Genomic DNA, 16,040 nt, shown 5'->3' with positions numbered 1-16,040 from the left:
CTGAGTAGAGTGTTGGAGGCTATTTTGCCGAAGTCAAGGATCGGTAGGATAGTCAGTTTTACGAGGGTATGTTTGGCAGCAAAAGTGTAGGAGGCTTTGTTGCGAAATAGGAAGACGATTCTAGATTTAATTTTGGATTGGAGATGCTTAATGTGAGTCTGGAAGGAGAGTTTACAGTCTAACCAGACATCCAGGTATTTGTAGTTGTCCACGTATTCTAAGTCAGAGCCGTCCAGAGTAGTGATGCTAGTCGAGCGGGCAGGTGCGGGCAGCGATCAGTTGAAGAGCATGCATTTAGTTTTACTAGCATTTAAGAGCAGTTGGAGGCCACGGAAGAAGTGTGGATGTGGTCGTGCCATGTGATGCCCAGTATGCGGCAGAGGCACTCGGAGTCAAAGGCGTCCAGGCAACGTGTGAGGTCCAGTGTGAGGGTCCATGATGTGTGAGGTCCAGGGTGAGAGTCCATAATGTGTGAGGTCCAGGGTGAGGGTCCATGACGTGTGAGGTCCAGGGTGAGGGTCCATGACGTGTGAGGTCCAGGGTGAGTGTCCATGACGTGTGAGGTCCAGGGTGAGGGTCCATGACGTGTGAGGTCCAGGGTGAGGGTCCATGACGTGTGAGGTCCAGGGTGAGGGTCCATGACGTGTGAGGTCCAGGGTGAGGGTCCATAACGTGTGAGGTCCAGGGTGAGGGTCCATGACGTGTGAGGTCCAGGGTGAGGGTCCATGACGTGCAAGGTCCAGGATGAGGGTCCTCACGCTGTGGGGGGGTGTAGTCTTCCCCAGTGATAGTTCACCTTAGAGGCAGCCTTGGCTTCATCAGCAAGGGTGTCATGCCACTTCTGTTTGTTCCTTATTCTTATCTCGTAGGTTTCAAGATGGTCCAGGGTCAAGTCAACCTGGTCCGTCTGAGTAGAATATCATTTTTGTTGAGGTTTCGCGGCAGTAGCTCTCCGGTAGCTTGCTCTGGATGTGGTATCAAATACTGGGATCATCTACACTGAGTGTACAAACATTAGGAACACATGCTCTTTTCATGACAGACTGACCAGGTGAATCCAGGTGAAAGCTATGATCCCTTGTTGATGTCACTTGTTAAATTCACTTCAATCAGTGTAGATGAAGAGGAGGAGACAGGTTATGTGTATGTGTGCCATTCAGAGGGTGAATAGGCAATACAAAATATTTAAGCACACTTTTGAACTCGGGATGTGGTAGTAGGTGCTAGGCGCACCAGTGTCAGTGTGTCAAGAACTGGAACGCTGCTGGGTTTTTCACTCTCAACAGTTTCCTGTGTGTATCAAGAATGGTCTATCACCCAATGGACATCCAGCCAACTTGACACAACTGTGGGAAACATTGGAGTCAACATGGGCCAGCATCCATGTGGAACGCTTTTGACACCTTGTAGAGTCCATTGCCCTCCAAATTGAGGCTGTTCTGAGGGCAAAAGGGGGTGCAACTCAGTATTAGGAAGGTGTTCCTTATGTTTTGTACACTCAGCGTATATGAGCCGTTGCCTGGACAATACCGGGAGGAGGTTAACACTCTGACTTAAAACCTAATGCAATATCCCTACTATAAATTCTACTTGTAGCCCTGAAGAAATGATTTTATTGAGGCGTGAATGAGATCCTCTAAAGCCACAACGGCCGAGATTAAAATAACCATTATTTCCATGTGAGCTTAATTCATCAAATATGCCTGTTAGACCAGTGGAGATATTCACTCGTCATATATTAGCTGAATATTCTGACATGAACCCGCAGGGGATCCCGATCCCACTAACCTTGTTTTAACTCGGATGACTTTCTCTTCTCATAACCTCCTTTCTGGCCCGGCCCATACAAATGAAAGAGATGGCACATTCCATCACATACTCCACTAATTGTGTTCAGTTGTGAACACGCAGGCTGGAGCAATATGTGTTGATGCTGAAAGCTTTAATGGGGTGTGAATGGGAGGGGTGGAGAACGGTTGAGAGTGGAGCAGCAGATAGGGGAGGACTAGGTTGTTTGCAGAAGGGAGGTACTGTTCAGACATGATCTGCTCTGGCCACATCTTTTCTACTGTGATCAAGTACTTGGAAATGAAACTCAACATTTGTATTTGTATGAGTGAGTTTGGATGTTTTGGAGAGTGTGGGGTGTTAGATGTGTTGACATTTGAACAGACAGCTCTATATTGTGACGTTTCAGAGTGTGTGAGTGTGAACATGTGTCAGTGAATGTATGAGTGTTGTTCATGCCTGCTGATTGGGAGGATTGATCTTGTGGGAAGAGGAATTTCCCAGTCGTCAGTGTTTATCCCTACGGCGACACTCGTCAGGGCTGATGTCCTCATCATTATCCCTGAGTAGCTGTGGAGGGCAAAGATCACATATTTAATGATGGCTTGGGTTGTTTGAGCTTGGTGAAAGTGATTGGGGAAATGACCATGTCATTATGGAACCTTAAAATTGAAACGGACACTGAACAGTGAGTTATGATGTGTAGTTAAATAGGTGAATAATATAATGTGTGTGTGTGTGTGTGTGTGTGTGTGTGTGTGTGTGGGTGTGGGTGTGTGTGCCATACATATGTGCTTTCAAATCAAACAATAAAAAGATAAATGAATTCCAAGTAAAGCTCATATTCTTTTATTTTCATTTCCCTGACCCTGTTCCATAAGTCATTCCCAATGTCTCTCCCAGGATAGTGTGCAGGCCTAGTCCATTGTAATTCCAATGCAGCTCCACTCTTAATTCAGTAGCCTCCAGCATAAAGAGAGCCGAGTAGAGCATCAGTCCCATCTCAGCTCATGTCCGCAGGCCCTGAGACACAGAGGGGGAGAGTAGGAGGGGGTCACAGAGCACACACCCTCCCATCTCTCAGGCCCCTCAGGGTACCACCCCAACCCAGACTTTGCATACTTGAGACATTGGAAAAGTACAGAGGAAGGGTTATTATTTGGCCCTGATGGGTTAATGTATACAAACTTCAGTCTTCTCAGCTTTCACCCTCTCAGAACCAGATGTCCCCTGATGTTCTCACGTAGACAATAACTATACAATCTCCTCTCTAGCCACGCCCCCACACAATAACCCCCCCTCCCGCTGATGGCTTAACTTTACCTCAACTGCTTCTCCTACTTCATAAGTAAAACTTAATAGCTTCCCATGCCATTAGATTCCTCCTCCCTTTCTTACTTTAACAGACACCCCTCTATCTCCCAAATAAAACAGTCTTCTTTCATGCTTCCCCTGAACATTCCTTGTATAAAACAACTGTAAAGATCCATTTTCACCCCAACCCCATCTTTCAAAACATTCCATTTATCATTTTTCAGGCTGCAAAAAAACATCCCTTTGACGTCCTTATGACTAATACCCGTCAATGATCAACATTCTCTTTAGCATTCTCTCTGCTCTGCTCTCTCTGAATAGTCTAAGTGAGTGAGAGGCCAGCTCATGTGTCCCATGTTGAATGGCTGTGGGTCAGGGCCGTGTTGACCTGGATGAGGCTGGTACTGTGGGAGAAGTTGGCCTTGTTCGCAGGCCCGTTCTGTTCCCAGGACCTGGTTCTGTTCCAGGAGGGATCCAGAGGGCCAGTGTTCCGGCCCAGTTCCCCCAGCGTGGGAGAACATAGTGTGGGAGCTTGGGGACGGTGGTCAGCCCCTAATGCCTCTATTGCTTCCAGATTTCCTTCAAATGACTGTTGGTGTTGTTTACCCACGTGCAGAGCCACGGACACAAGAATGTGCACGTAAATACTGTACGCACACACACACACACACACACACACACACACACACACACACACACACACACACACACACACACACACACACACACACACACACACACACACACACACACACACACACACACACACACACACACACACACGTACACATACTAAAGCAATCATTTAACTGTCCACAAGTCTGAATGTATTGTCTGGGCTCTCTATGGGCTGTTTGTGTGCTTTTGCCACGTCTAACGCTTAGATATGATCCAGCTCAGTGTTTATGTGTGAACAACATCTGGCCGTGTCTGTCTGTCTGTATTAATCATTGTATTATTGCTGTGAGTAATCAGCCCTCTTTAGAAAACATTCAGAGTTTTGGTGTTGGTTTGGCTTGATGTTGGGTTGTTATCAAGCGTGTCTTAAAAGGGCAGATTTGATATTGATAGAGGAATCTCATGGATAGCTGGAGAGATTGGAAATGCTGCCTTAATTAGTCAAGGTCTGTCTGTTGTAGATGCATTTCTTCCTTTCTGATGATTGTATTCAGATGTTTTAACATCTGTTGCCCTGCAGGCTAGTAAGGAGCTAAGTATTTCTTCATGTTTTACTGAAGTGAGGTGAGGTGTAGTCATATTCAGTGCAGTATGTGTTGTTGTTGATGTTGTTGTTGTTAGGGGTTCAAGCAGCGAAACAGGTAATACCCTATTGTATTTCTTCTGGTTCATTATTATTATACTGGATTCTTCCCCCAAGGAAAATAACATGCAATTCCTGTGAGATGGTAAGTCTAGGAGGACACAACTTGGCATGATGGTAACGGCCCATGGGTCACACCCTCTCAAGCAATCCCATGCAAATTTGCCACATTGTGGCACTATAACAAGCGATTGAAATTGCAAAATTTTAAAGCTCATGCTACTCACCCTGTGTGATGGAGAGTCATGAAATTTGGTACATAGGTCCCACTGCTCATAAGGAACAAATTTGCCTCATGGACCTATAAGGTCCGCCATGATACATTTTCCGCCATTTAGAATGATGTGAAAAACACTTAAAACGCTACTCCTCTGTCACCGAATGACTGATCTGCACATAAATGGATATATGGCATCTATGGAACAAGCTCTATCAACGTACTATTTTTTCAGTATAGTATGTCAAACAACATGGCAACTACTGACCAATAAACATTCACATGGACCTGATCTGGCACATAAATACATATAAATCAGACACAGATATTCGTATTGTAATTCAACTTGGTACATATGTTCCAAACACGGTTTAGACTCAACATATGCAAGCACATTTAGATCAACCACATGGTGGCGCTTTAACGGGCACATATTTATATTTCTTGATCTATTTGACTCAGAGTGATGAAATTTGGTACACATGCTCAGGGATATTAGTCTAGCTAACATGTAAAATATGGTTCATTTTGGCACTGTTGGACAGGAAAATACATTAATGCAAGCTCATTGGCTCATAGCAGCCATATTGTTTGAGCTAGAGTCATGTAAAATAGAAGAAGCCACTTAAAGTGGTCAATATCATAAAAAATAGTTCAAAATACATTAAACTCATATAGCATGATCTCATTGATTTTTCGTTTGGATATTTGCAAAGTGTGGTAAGGAGTACAGAGTACAGCTCATCCTTGGGCGATGTGTCCAATTTGTCTTGATGGTGGCACAGTGGGCCCACAGCTTGAACCCCGACATTGCTGCTTGCAGCTATATTCATTGTTGTTGTTGTGCATAAACCTGTAGGTCCTATTAGCCCAGAGAGATACAGACTGTATAACAGTGCTACAAAGGAGTGTTTGATGACTCCTAGTTCAGGCCAGTTCTAGACAGTGTTTATGGAGTGAGATCTCATTAGTGGAGAAGAGGTAAAGTCCGTTCACTGTGGCTTTAACAAGGTCTATATAATACATCCTTAATTGGCTGCTATGAAAGTGGAAAGGGAAAAGAGAATACCACAACTGAAGGTATTCAACTGAAATGTATCTTCCACATTTAACCTAACCCCTCTGAATCAATACCAGCTAACTAGCACCACAGCAAGCCCACACTTCCAACCACTCTAGTCCTATGTTAGTCAATGGAGCAGCTCTATTGGCTGGAATGTTGGTATCAAAGATCCATTACATTGTATACAGAGTATCCAATTGTACTAGTCTGCTGGAGATTCTTCTTTCTTCAGTGGAGCTGAGTCTGTGTGTCGCTATGGGAACTAGACAGTACAGTGTGACTGTGATCTGATGCTGTTTGTTGGTTTTTGTCATCAGCACTTAAGAGGAGGAACTGTATTTTTTATTTAACCTTTATTTAACTAGGTAAGTCAGTTAAGAACCAATTCTTATTTACAATGACAGCCTACTGGGGAACAGTGGGTTAACTGCCTTGTTCAGGGGCAGAACGACAGATTTTTACCTTGTCAGCTCAGGGATTCGATACAGCAACCTTCCAGTTACTGGCCCGACGCTCTAACCACTAAGCTACCTGCCGCCTCGCTCCCAGACTGTGGTCTAAGTCATCTACACACATATTCTCCTCAGATATTTGCAGCCACTGTAATGTGCTGATAAATGGATAAGGATGACTCCATGTCTAGAGATGTGCTCTGTGGCTCTGTACTGTAATGCTGTACATCTGCTGCGCAGGGACAAAGTAGTCACGAAACTGACCAGCCGGCCGGCGCCAGCTAGGGGGAGTGGGGAGGGATACAGTACCAAAGGTGGAACAGGGCCTTTGATCTTTGGCTGAGAATCTCTCTCTCTCTCTCTCTCTCTCTCTCTGAAAAGGTGTGGTAGAATTTGATGTTGATTGGGTTTTCATCTCTGGAGCATTAACTGTAACCTAGTAGTTTATGTTGGCTAAATATTGGCCTGAGATCTGTGCTCGGTGAGATCTGAGTGAAGCACTAATAAAAAGTGTGTGTGTGAGGGGGGGGTTGGCGAGGTCTCTCTGTGTGTTTATGTGTACACACACTCTGGCCCTCCGAGGCAAGCTGGGGATGTAAAGGGGTGTTTGAAATGGGAGTGTGATGGAAGTATTTGACTGTTATGTGTACACTCAGCACCCTGCTAGAAGCCTGGGAACAGAGGGGCTGTGGGAGCAGCAGTCACAGTAGTATTGGCCATTTTATACACACAGGATATTCACATATGAAACGGCTTCAGCTCTATTAAACACATTCTCTTAGAGGTATGGCAACATCCTACTAAGCATTCCATTTCCCAGCCATTTTCAGCCTGGTCCTCCGAGGCCATCGCAGTGCTTCTCATAGACTGCAATGTCAGAGTGATGTGCTGATCCTTTCTGTCCCTGTATGTTTGTCTGTGAGGTCAACATGATGCTTTTATGTTTTTCTGTATGCTTGTCTGCCTGCCTTTCTGGTGTGTGTGTGTGTGTGTGTGTGTGTGTGTGTGTGTGTGTGTGTGTGTGTGTGTGTGTGTGTGTTTTCCAGGGAGAGATCCAGCAGTTGTTGATTCTGGAGGACGCCCAGGCTGCGGCTGACTACTGCCTGCACTACATCCCTGACTGTGACTCTCCCCTGTCCTACAACAGACAGGCCCAGGACCCTGAGCAGGTCAGTACTCCAGCCACCAGGGGGAGACACCCTCTGACATACACCCACTCTCTCTCTTCTTTCATATGTGTATGCAATGAAATAATCTGTTATACAGTAGTTGATGATGTGGGTTTCTGGCTGCTAGCAAAGAAACCAGGTTGGAATTCCATCTGTAGTTAGTGAACAGGGACGCTAACATGACACACACAACCTTACAACCTCAGTAAAACTGCAAATGAACACAAAGACATGGATTGCGTTCCACACCTTCAATAAAACCCAGATGGTCCCTGATCATAATTTGATTATGGAACAGAGAGTGTATTTGTCTGGACTGCTTTAGGGTGCTTTAGAACTCACGTAGCGATATTTCCAGTTTGAGTTCTCTCTATGCTGGCTTAGTCAGGGCTCAACATTTCAGAGATACAGTTTTATGTTGAGGCTTTGTGCAGGTCCTGACTACACAGCACAGTGCTGGCCGCTACAGCTGCTTCCCTAGCCCCTTGTTTCTCAGCCAACAGATAAAACGATGAACAAGCAGCATGCATATCAATAGTGTCTGCCAGAGACCTGCCCAGCCCCGCCCTCTGTAGCCCAGCCAATCCCAGCCTTGGCCATGTACTGAATCACATGATTTATCACTACCCAGTCTTCACGGCCTAGGGGCCCGGAACACACCACTAAAACACAGGGAGGCCAGGCCAGAGAAGAATGAGACATCAGTCAGTCAGCATCAGAAGAAGCTCCTCTCCCTGTCTTTGATAGTGAGCCAGCAGCAGAGTGGTGCATCTCTCCCTTGGCTGTGTTGAGCTGCTTCAGCTTGAACACACACAGCCAGGAGCCCCGTAAATCTCACAGGATATCACCACTCTGGCTCTTCCCCTCTTCACCGGGCCTGCTTGGGCAATGGGAGAGATGAGTTATATTATGATGTATGTGTGTGTCTTTATGTTGGAGAAAAGTGTTTTGGAGAGAGGGAGAGAGGAAAAGTAAGAAACATTGATGCATGCGGCCCGCAGGGAGATGCTGTCAGGGTCTGTGAGAACAGTGTTCTGCGTGTAGCCTCCTACGCCTGGCTTTGTGTCTGTGTCTGGGTGTGTCCAATTCCTGGCGCTGCTCCTGGGACTGTCCATCAGTGTCTATCAGACTTAGAGCGTGTTGGCTATTCTAGATCTACAGCTGAGAAACCTGCTCTGTGTCCAAGACCTTGTCAGCATCACTCAATCTACTCACTTTATATCCTCCTCACACTGACCCTGTTTACAAACCATTACAATCTCATCAACGTATTTACCAGACCAGATCTTCAACAACGTTCTCATACAAAGGTCTTCAATAATAGTGACAGATATGGATGTGAGTTCAAAAAGGACATAAAAGACATTTATGTTTACATATTTTAACAGCCCAACTGGGTCATAAACACACTGACCCCTGACCTCATGAGAAAGTATGTCCTTTCTGTTGACAGGCCAGTGGTAAACAGTGATAAATAAACAGTAGTCTCATTCAAGACTACTGTGTGTGTGTGTGTGTGTGTGTGTGTGTGTGTGTGTGTGTGTGTGTGTGTGTGTGTGTGTGTGTGTGTGTGTGTGTGTGTGTGTGTGTGTGTGTGTGTGTGTGTGTGTGTGTGTGTGTGTGTGTGTGTGTGTGGAGTGTGTGTGTGTGTGGGAGTCATGATCTATGCCTGGCCCTACTGGATGTGTGCATAGTGCCTCTCTTCTCCTGGCATGTTATGTTTCAGGTATTTCACCATGTTGTTGTTTCTCTTGTTCGTGCCCCTCCTCCTCCCTTGTCCCCCCTTTTTCATAAAAGACCTCTCAACTTAAACCTGATCCCATGATACAAAGCAACGAGCCAGAGGAGCCAAAGAAACACTCCAAAAAAGACAGGAAAGGCAAAAAGGACAAAAAGAAGCGTGGCAAGAAGGGGAGGGGCAAGAAGGAGTCGAGGAAGAAGAGAAAAGAAGGAGAGGCGGGTCCAGAGGAGGAGGGTTTCGTCCAGGTGTCCACTGTTTTGCCTGTAAACCAATCCCAAGAAACCTACTATCCCACTGAAAAGCCATCTACGATGGAACTGTTCACTCCTGAAGCTGTCACCCCATCTGAAGCCCCTGACCAGACCACCATGATCCCAGAGAGGCCCACACACAGGCCTGACTCTGACATTGAGGACCCCTCTGTGGTGCCCAGTGCACTGCCTGAGTCAAAGGTCACTGAGGAGGTAGACTGAAAAGTTACAATGCAGCTCCCCCTCCCCATCCATCCCATCCCTAACAGAGCACTGACCCACTCTCCCAGAATGCCTCATCTACACCCTCTGTCAACCTGCTCCTCTCCTCACTATGACCTCTAACCTAACCAGCACTACCCTAATCACCTCCTCCTCTTCCAGGACTCACAATGGAACACAGAGAATCCCTGCATCCCTCTAGATCTAGATTAAGTAGAGTATGCAGACAATCTAGAATTTAGACTATGTTCTACACTGTGTTTTAACACATAGACAACTGTGACTCAATTGTCACAATAGTTGTTTATGGGTTGCAAGACATTTATATGAATCTAGTTGTGTTGATAACACTAGTTCTGCCTTTCGTAGTACCTGTAGTTGAACATACATTTCTGAGTAAGTGGTATGTATGAGGTGTTGTGTATTTTTCTGTGATATCTCCTTGACCTGAGAGTTTATGTCCTTACACAAACCCAGTCCAAACCTTTGATTTTAAAGCTATACATGTATCCAAAACAGTATGCCTCCTGTGTTGCATTGTCTTTCAAAAGTTGTTTTGTCAGCAAATATGTAGGTAAAAATAAGTCCCCATGATTGAAATATCTAAAGGTTATCATTTGCTACTTTTGCTAATTTGCTGAATTTGCTTATTTTCATACTCTGGCTGTAATGGCTGTCGTAATCCATGTCATGCTGCCATCACTACCTGGTTGTGAAATATTTCATCACCATAGGATAATTAATAACACACACTGAGGCTTGCTACATGTATGACCTGCCTATTCCCATAACCAACACCTGTGCTGCTAACTAGCTTAGCAAACTGTACGCTGTGATAGGCTGTGTAAAAAGGAAGCGCTGGGCAAATTCAGTGGACTGGGCAGAAAGAGAGACAGACAGACCATAATGTTGCCCAGTGTCTCCATGGTTTCTGTTGCCATGGTTCTGACCTTAAACGCTCTGGCCTTGTGCAGGAGGAGAGGCTGGACAAAAAGCCCCAGATGGAGGAGTTCCACGACAACTTCTACGGCGACCTGTACGATGACCTCGACGTCTCCATGGTAACAGTGGGTCCCAATATCAGCGATTACGAGGTCAGTTGAATTGAGATTTTTATATACTGTTCATACGGTGAAGCTCAGTTTTAGTATCACCGTCATGTACAGTAGCAGCTCAGTTATTAATGTGGTCATTGGATCATGTGATTTGCTGGCATGTTGTGTGGACTCGTAGGCTGTAGAGTACGAGGACATAAGTAACGAGACAGAGAACCAGGAGTATGAAGAGTATGAGACGTACGAGGACGGATATGGCTTTGCAGAGAGAGAGGGGGCTGATACCTGGGATGGAGAGGTAGGCCTCATCAATCATTCAGTTCAACTGTATTCACTCAGAGACTGCTGAGACTGCTGTACATGACCTACAACTGTATTCACTCAGAGACTGCTGAGACTGCTGTACATGACCTACAACTGTATTCACTCAGAGACTGCTGAGACTGCTGTACATGACCTACAACTATATTCACTCAGAGACTGCTGAGACTGCTGTACATGACCTACAACTGTATTCACTCAGAGACTGCTGAGACTGCTGTACATGACCTACAACTATATTCACTCAGAGACTGCTGAGACTGCTGTACATGACCTACAACTGTATTCACTCAGAGACTGCTGAGACTGCTGTACATGACCTACAACTATATTCACTCAGAGACTGCTGAGACTGCTGTACATGACCTACAACTGTATTCACTCAGAGACTGCTGAGACTGCTGTACATGACCTACAACTATATTCACTCAGAGACTGCTGAGACTGCTGTACATGACCTACAACTGTATTCACTCAGAGACTGCTGAGACTGCTGTACATGACCTACAACTATATTCACTCAGAGACTGCTGAGACTGCTGTACATGACCTACAACTGTATTCACTCAGAGACTGCTGAGACTGCTGTACATGACCTACAACTATATCCACTCAGAGACTGCTGAGACTGCTGTACATGACCTACAACTGCTGTACACACAGTAGGTCATCAATCACCTCACACGTCTGTTCATGTGTCTGTCCGTCTGTGTCTGTCTGTGTCTGTCTGTGTCTGTCTGTGTCTGTCTGTGTCTGTCTGTGTCTGTCTGTGTCTGTCGGTGTCTGTCTGTGTCTGTCTGTGTCTGTCGGTGTCTGTCGGTGTCTGTCTGTGTCTGTCTGTGTCTGTCTGTGTCTGTCTGTGTCTGTCTGTGTCTGTCTGTGTCTGTCTGTGTCTGTCGGTGTCTGTCTGTGTCTGTCTGTGTCTGTCTGTGTCTGTCTGTGTCTGTCTGTGTCTGTCTGTGTCTCAGGCCAGTGGCAGAGCACTGAAAGGAGAGAAGGGAGAGCCTGCCATCTTTGAACCGGTGAGCTTGAGTATTCAGACAGAATATTGCTCATGGAAATCAATTTTAGGCCCTTAAGATTTTATTTTAGGATTTTTCATTCAAGTCGGTGTTTTGTTCATGTAATCTTTATGACTCTATAAAGACTATATGGAGTATTTATGTTGAAATATCTCTGGTATGTACTGAATGTGTTTATATGTCATTGTCAAATCTCTGTGATGTTGTGCAGGGTACACTGGTGGAGGGAGCAGTCGGCCCTCCTGGACCAGAGGTAAGACCCCTGCTCCAAGTCATTACGACTACATTGATACTACATTGAAACTACATTGAAACTACATTGATACTACATTGATACTACATTGATACTACATTGAAACTACATTGATACTACATTGAAACTACCTTGATACTACCTTGAAACTACATTGATACTACATTGATACTACATTGATACTACATTGATACTACATTGATACTACATTGAAACTACATTGAAACTACATTGAAACTACATTGAAACTACATTGAAACTACATTGATACTACATTGCATACTACATTGCAACTACATTGCAACTACATTGATACTACATTGATACTACATTGAAACTACATTGATACTACGTTGAAACTACGTTGAAACTACGTTGATACTACGTTGATACTACGTTGAAACTACGTTGATACTACATTGCACTACATTGAAACTACATTGATACTACGTTGAAACTACGTTGAAACTACGTTGATACTACGTTGATACTACGTTGAAACTACGTTGATACTACATTGCAACTACATTGATACTACATTGCAACTACATTGATACTACATTGATACTACATTGAAACTACATTGATACTACATTGATACTACATTGATACTACATTGATACTACATTGATACTACATTTAAACTACATTGAAACTACATTGATACTACATTGATACTACATTGATAACTTTTACTCCATTGTTTTGCCCATATTGATACTATGGATCAGTGCTGAGTGACTGTGTGTTTATTTTCCAGGGTATTCCAGGTGGACCAGGACCAATGGGCCCCCGAGGACCCAGTGGAGACCCAGGTGATTTGGTGAGTATCCTCCCCCGTGGAGTATTGACCCATAGTGGACTGTCCTCTGGGACAGTATGACCATAGTCAGGGTCCACAGGGACTGTCCTCTGGGACAGTATGACCATAGTCAGGGTCCACAGGGACTGTCCTCTGATACAGTATGACCATAGTCAGGGTCCACAGGGACAGTCCTCTGGGACAGTGTGACCATAGTCAGGGTCCACAGGGACTGTCCTCTGGGACAGTGTGACCATAGTCAGGGTCTACAGGGACTGTCCTCTGGGACAGTGTGACCACAATCAGGGTCCACAGGGACTGTCCTCTGGGATAGTGTGACCATAGTCAGGGTCCACAGGGACTGTCCTCTGGGACAGTATGACCATAGTCAGGGTCCACAGGGACTGTCCTCTGGGACAGTATGACCATAGTCAGGGTCCACAGGGACTGTCCTCTGGGACAGTATGACCATAGTCAGGGTCCACAGGGACTGTCCTCTGGGTTTGACCGAAACCACAGGTTGACCACAGCCTACACAGCAGGTCAGGAATGCTGTGACCTCACTGTGGTCTTGACCGTAACCTTGCTGGGCTTAAGGGACTGGTGATGACTCATGTGTGGGTTTTACCTAATTCACTCTGTTGGACTGTGTGTGTGTATGTGCGTGCCTTTGTGTGTTTGTGTTCCCTCCCTGAAAACAGCCTCAGTCCCACAGACACAAACCAACAGATGCTCAGTTGTCTCTAGTGATCTAAAGGATTTTTAACCATGTTGTTGTAGTAGAAAAACACGGAGGTCTTCCAGGTTTCACCTCAAATCAAACACATCAAATCAGATCATCAAACAAACGCTTTCTTCTTTCAAAACAGATCAGAAACAAATGTATAAACAGTGTTCCATAATCCTGCCTGTCTACAGTATTTCATCTTCATTGTTTGTTATGCCTTACAGTATACAACAGTATTCTCAGTGTGACAGATACTGCAGTAAAGGTTCCTATTGAGACAAAGGCCTTTGTCTCTGCTGCAGAGAGTCTAGGTGATTGACAGTTTGGGATTAGCTCATACCTCTAATTCTTTATGAGGTGCTTATGGGTACATTAGGCTTTTGATTGGGGCATCAAGCAGAAAATCATTCCCCTCCTCTCTAGAGACAACCTAATTGATATGAACCTAAGAGTGAGTGACATACCCTCTGGAACTGAAGCAGAGGTTGTTATAACAGAGATTGGATTTCAGGGATCATTCTCATGTGTTTAGCCTTACGTCCACTTTGGAACACTCCCACTTACAGGCCTATATTGTACATACTTGTGCTTACAGGCCTATACTGTACATACTTGGGCTTACAGGCCTATATTGTACATACTTGGGCTTACAGGCCTATAATGTACATACTTGGGCTTACAGGCCTATATTGTACATACTTGGGCTTACAGGCCTATATTGTACATACTTGGGCTTACAGGCCTATATTGTACATACTTCTGCTTACAGGCCTATATTGTACATACTTGGGCTTACAGGCCTATATTGTACATATTGTACATACTTGGGCTTACAGGCCTATATTGTACATACTTGTGCTTACAGGCCTATAATGTACATACTTGTGTTTACAGGCCTATAATGTACATCCTTGTGTTTACAGGCCTGTACTGTACATACTTGTGCTTACAGGCCTGTATTGTACATACTTGTGCTTCACAGGCCTATAATGTACATCCTTGTGTTTACAGGCCTGTATTGTACATCCTTGTGTTTACAGGCCTGTACTGTACATACTTGTGTTTACAGGCCTGTATTGTACATACTTGTGTTCACAGGCCTATAATGTACATCCTTGTGTTTACAGGCCTGTATTGTACATACTTGTGTTTACAGGCCTGTACTGTACAGACTTGTGTTTACAGGCCTGTACTGTACATACTTGTGTTGTTCACTGTATAAACCCTCATACAGTCATGACTAAAATCCTCCTCCCTCCCTCTCTCTCTCCCTCTGTCTCTCTCAGGGTCCTCCAGGACGTCCTGGTTTAGCTGGGGTTGATGGGATACCTGGTCCTCCAGGAACCATGCTGATGTTACCAGTAAGAATTAGATAAAACTCTCTTTATTTAAACTTACCTCAGCTGAACACACACTCATGTTCAGTCCCCATTGACTATGGCTGAATCCCAAATCACTCCCTTCCCCTCTGCCCTCAATTTGAGCGTTCATGCGTGCCTCCCCCATTTGCACAAGCGTCCAAAAGCTGAGGGAGAGAAAATTATCGAAGGTGTAGGTTAGACCCTCAGATAGCAGGGCTGCAGGCTTCAGGGCTGCAGGGCTGTAGGCTTTACTATCTTGACACGCTCTGCAATATGTTTGGAGTATGTGCAATTTCACACAAAAGATTGGAGAGGCGTACCTGATTATATGCCACGTGCATTTGTTTATGTCTGATTTTGAGACTTGACACAAATACCTACAAATTAAATATTTAACTCTTACTGAGGTTTATATCTTGTAAAACGACAGGAGGAATTTCATGCTTGTTTTATTATTTAAAAGTGGAACATGAATTGCTTCATTCAAGTCAGCAGTGTGTCCAGAAGTTGATGGGTTTATTGATCTCCTCGCCATTCTCTGGAAGTCACCCTCAGAGTTTCATCAGCAACACGTGACAACGGAGAGCCCTCCGAGCAAGTTGGTAGGGGTGAGGGGGTGGTTTGGGATTCCCCATATGTGAAGCTGTCCTGAGGTAGGGCAGTAACAGCTCTGAGCCACTAGGTGGAGCTGTGAGATTGAATGCTGATGAGGCCAGATTAAATCTACATTGTGTATTCCCATAGATTTATACCTCATGTATTTAGGTTGATCACTCTACCCCCTTCTCGTGTAGTTCCAACATGGTGGTGATTCTCAGAAGGGGCCTGTGGTGTCGGCCCAGGAGGCCCAGGCTCAGGCCATCCTGCAGCAGACCAAGGTAACGTCCACCTGTCCACTACAACTACAACTACAACTACAACCTGGAACATCATTACTCCCTTTACATTAGAAATGAGCCTT

At 44.9% G+C, this 16,040-nt stretch overlaps 1 protein-coding gene across 2 annotated transcripts in view; it reads left to right on the top strand.

Annotated features, from left to right (window-relative positions):
• Positions 1-16,040, top strand: part of LOC106601277 (uncharacterized) — an 83,439-nt gene that overhangs the window by 20,086 nt on the left and 47,313 nt on the right. The window contains exons 5-13 of one of the 2 annotated variants that reach the window (XM_045715122.2): positions 7,202-7,324; positions 9,122-9,529; positions 10,513-10,632; positions 10,772-10,891; positions 11,883-11,936; positions 12,148-12,189; positions 12,950-13,012; positions 15,005-15,079; positions 15,874-15,957. In XM_045715122.2, the coding sequence (XP_045571078.2) occupies positions 7,202-7,324; positions 9,122-9,529; positions 10,513-10,632; positions 10,772-10,891; positions 11,883-11,936; positions 12,148-12,189; positions 12,950-13,012; positions 15,005-15,079; positions 15,874-15,957 (1,089 nt within the window). The remainder of the gene's footprint in view (positions 1-7,201; positions 7,325-9,121; positions 9,530-10,512; positions 10,633-10,771; positions 10,892-11,882; positions 11,937-12,147; positions 12,190-12,949; positions 13,013-15,004; positions 15,080-15,873; positions 15,958-16,040) is intronic. The other variant, XM_045715123.2, reaches the window with a different exon arrangement.

The sequence above is a fragment of the Salmo salar genome, chromosome 03 (assembly GCF_965601325.2).
Source record: "Salmo salar chromosome 03, fSalSal1, whole genome shotgun sequence".
Taxonomy (NCBI): domain Eukaryota; kingdom Metazoa; phylum Chordata; class Actinopteri; order Salmoniformes; family Salmonidae; genus Salmo; species Salmo salar.
Note: the sequence above shows the minus strand (reverse complement) of the source record. Positions and strands in the feature narration are given on the sequence as shown.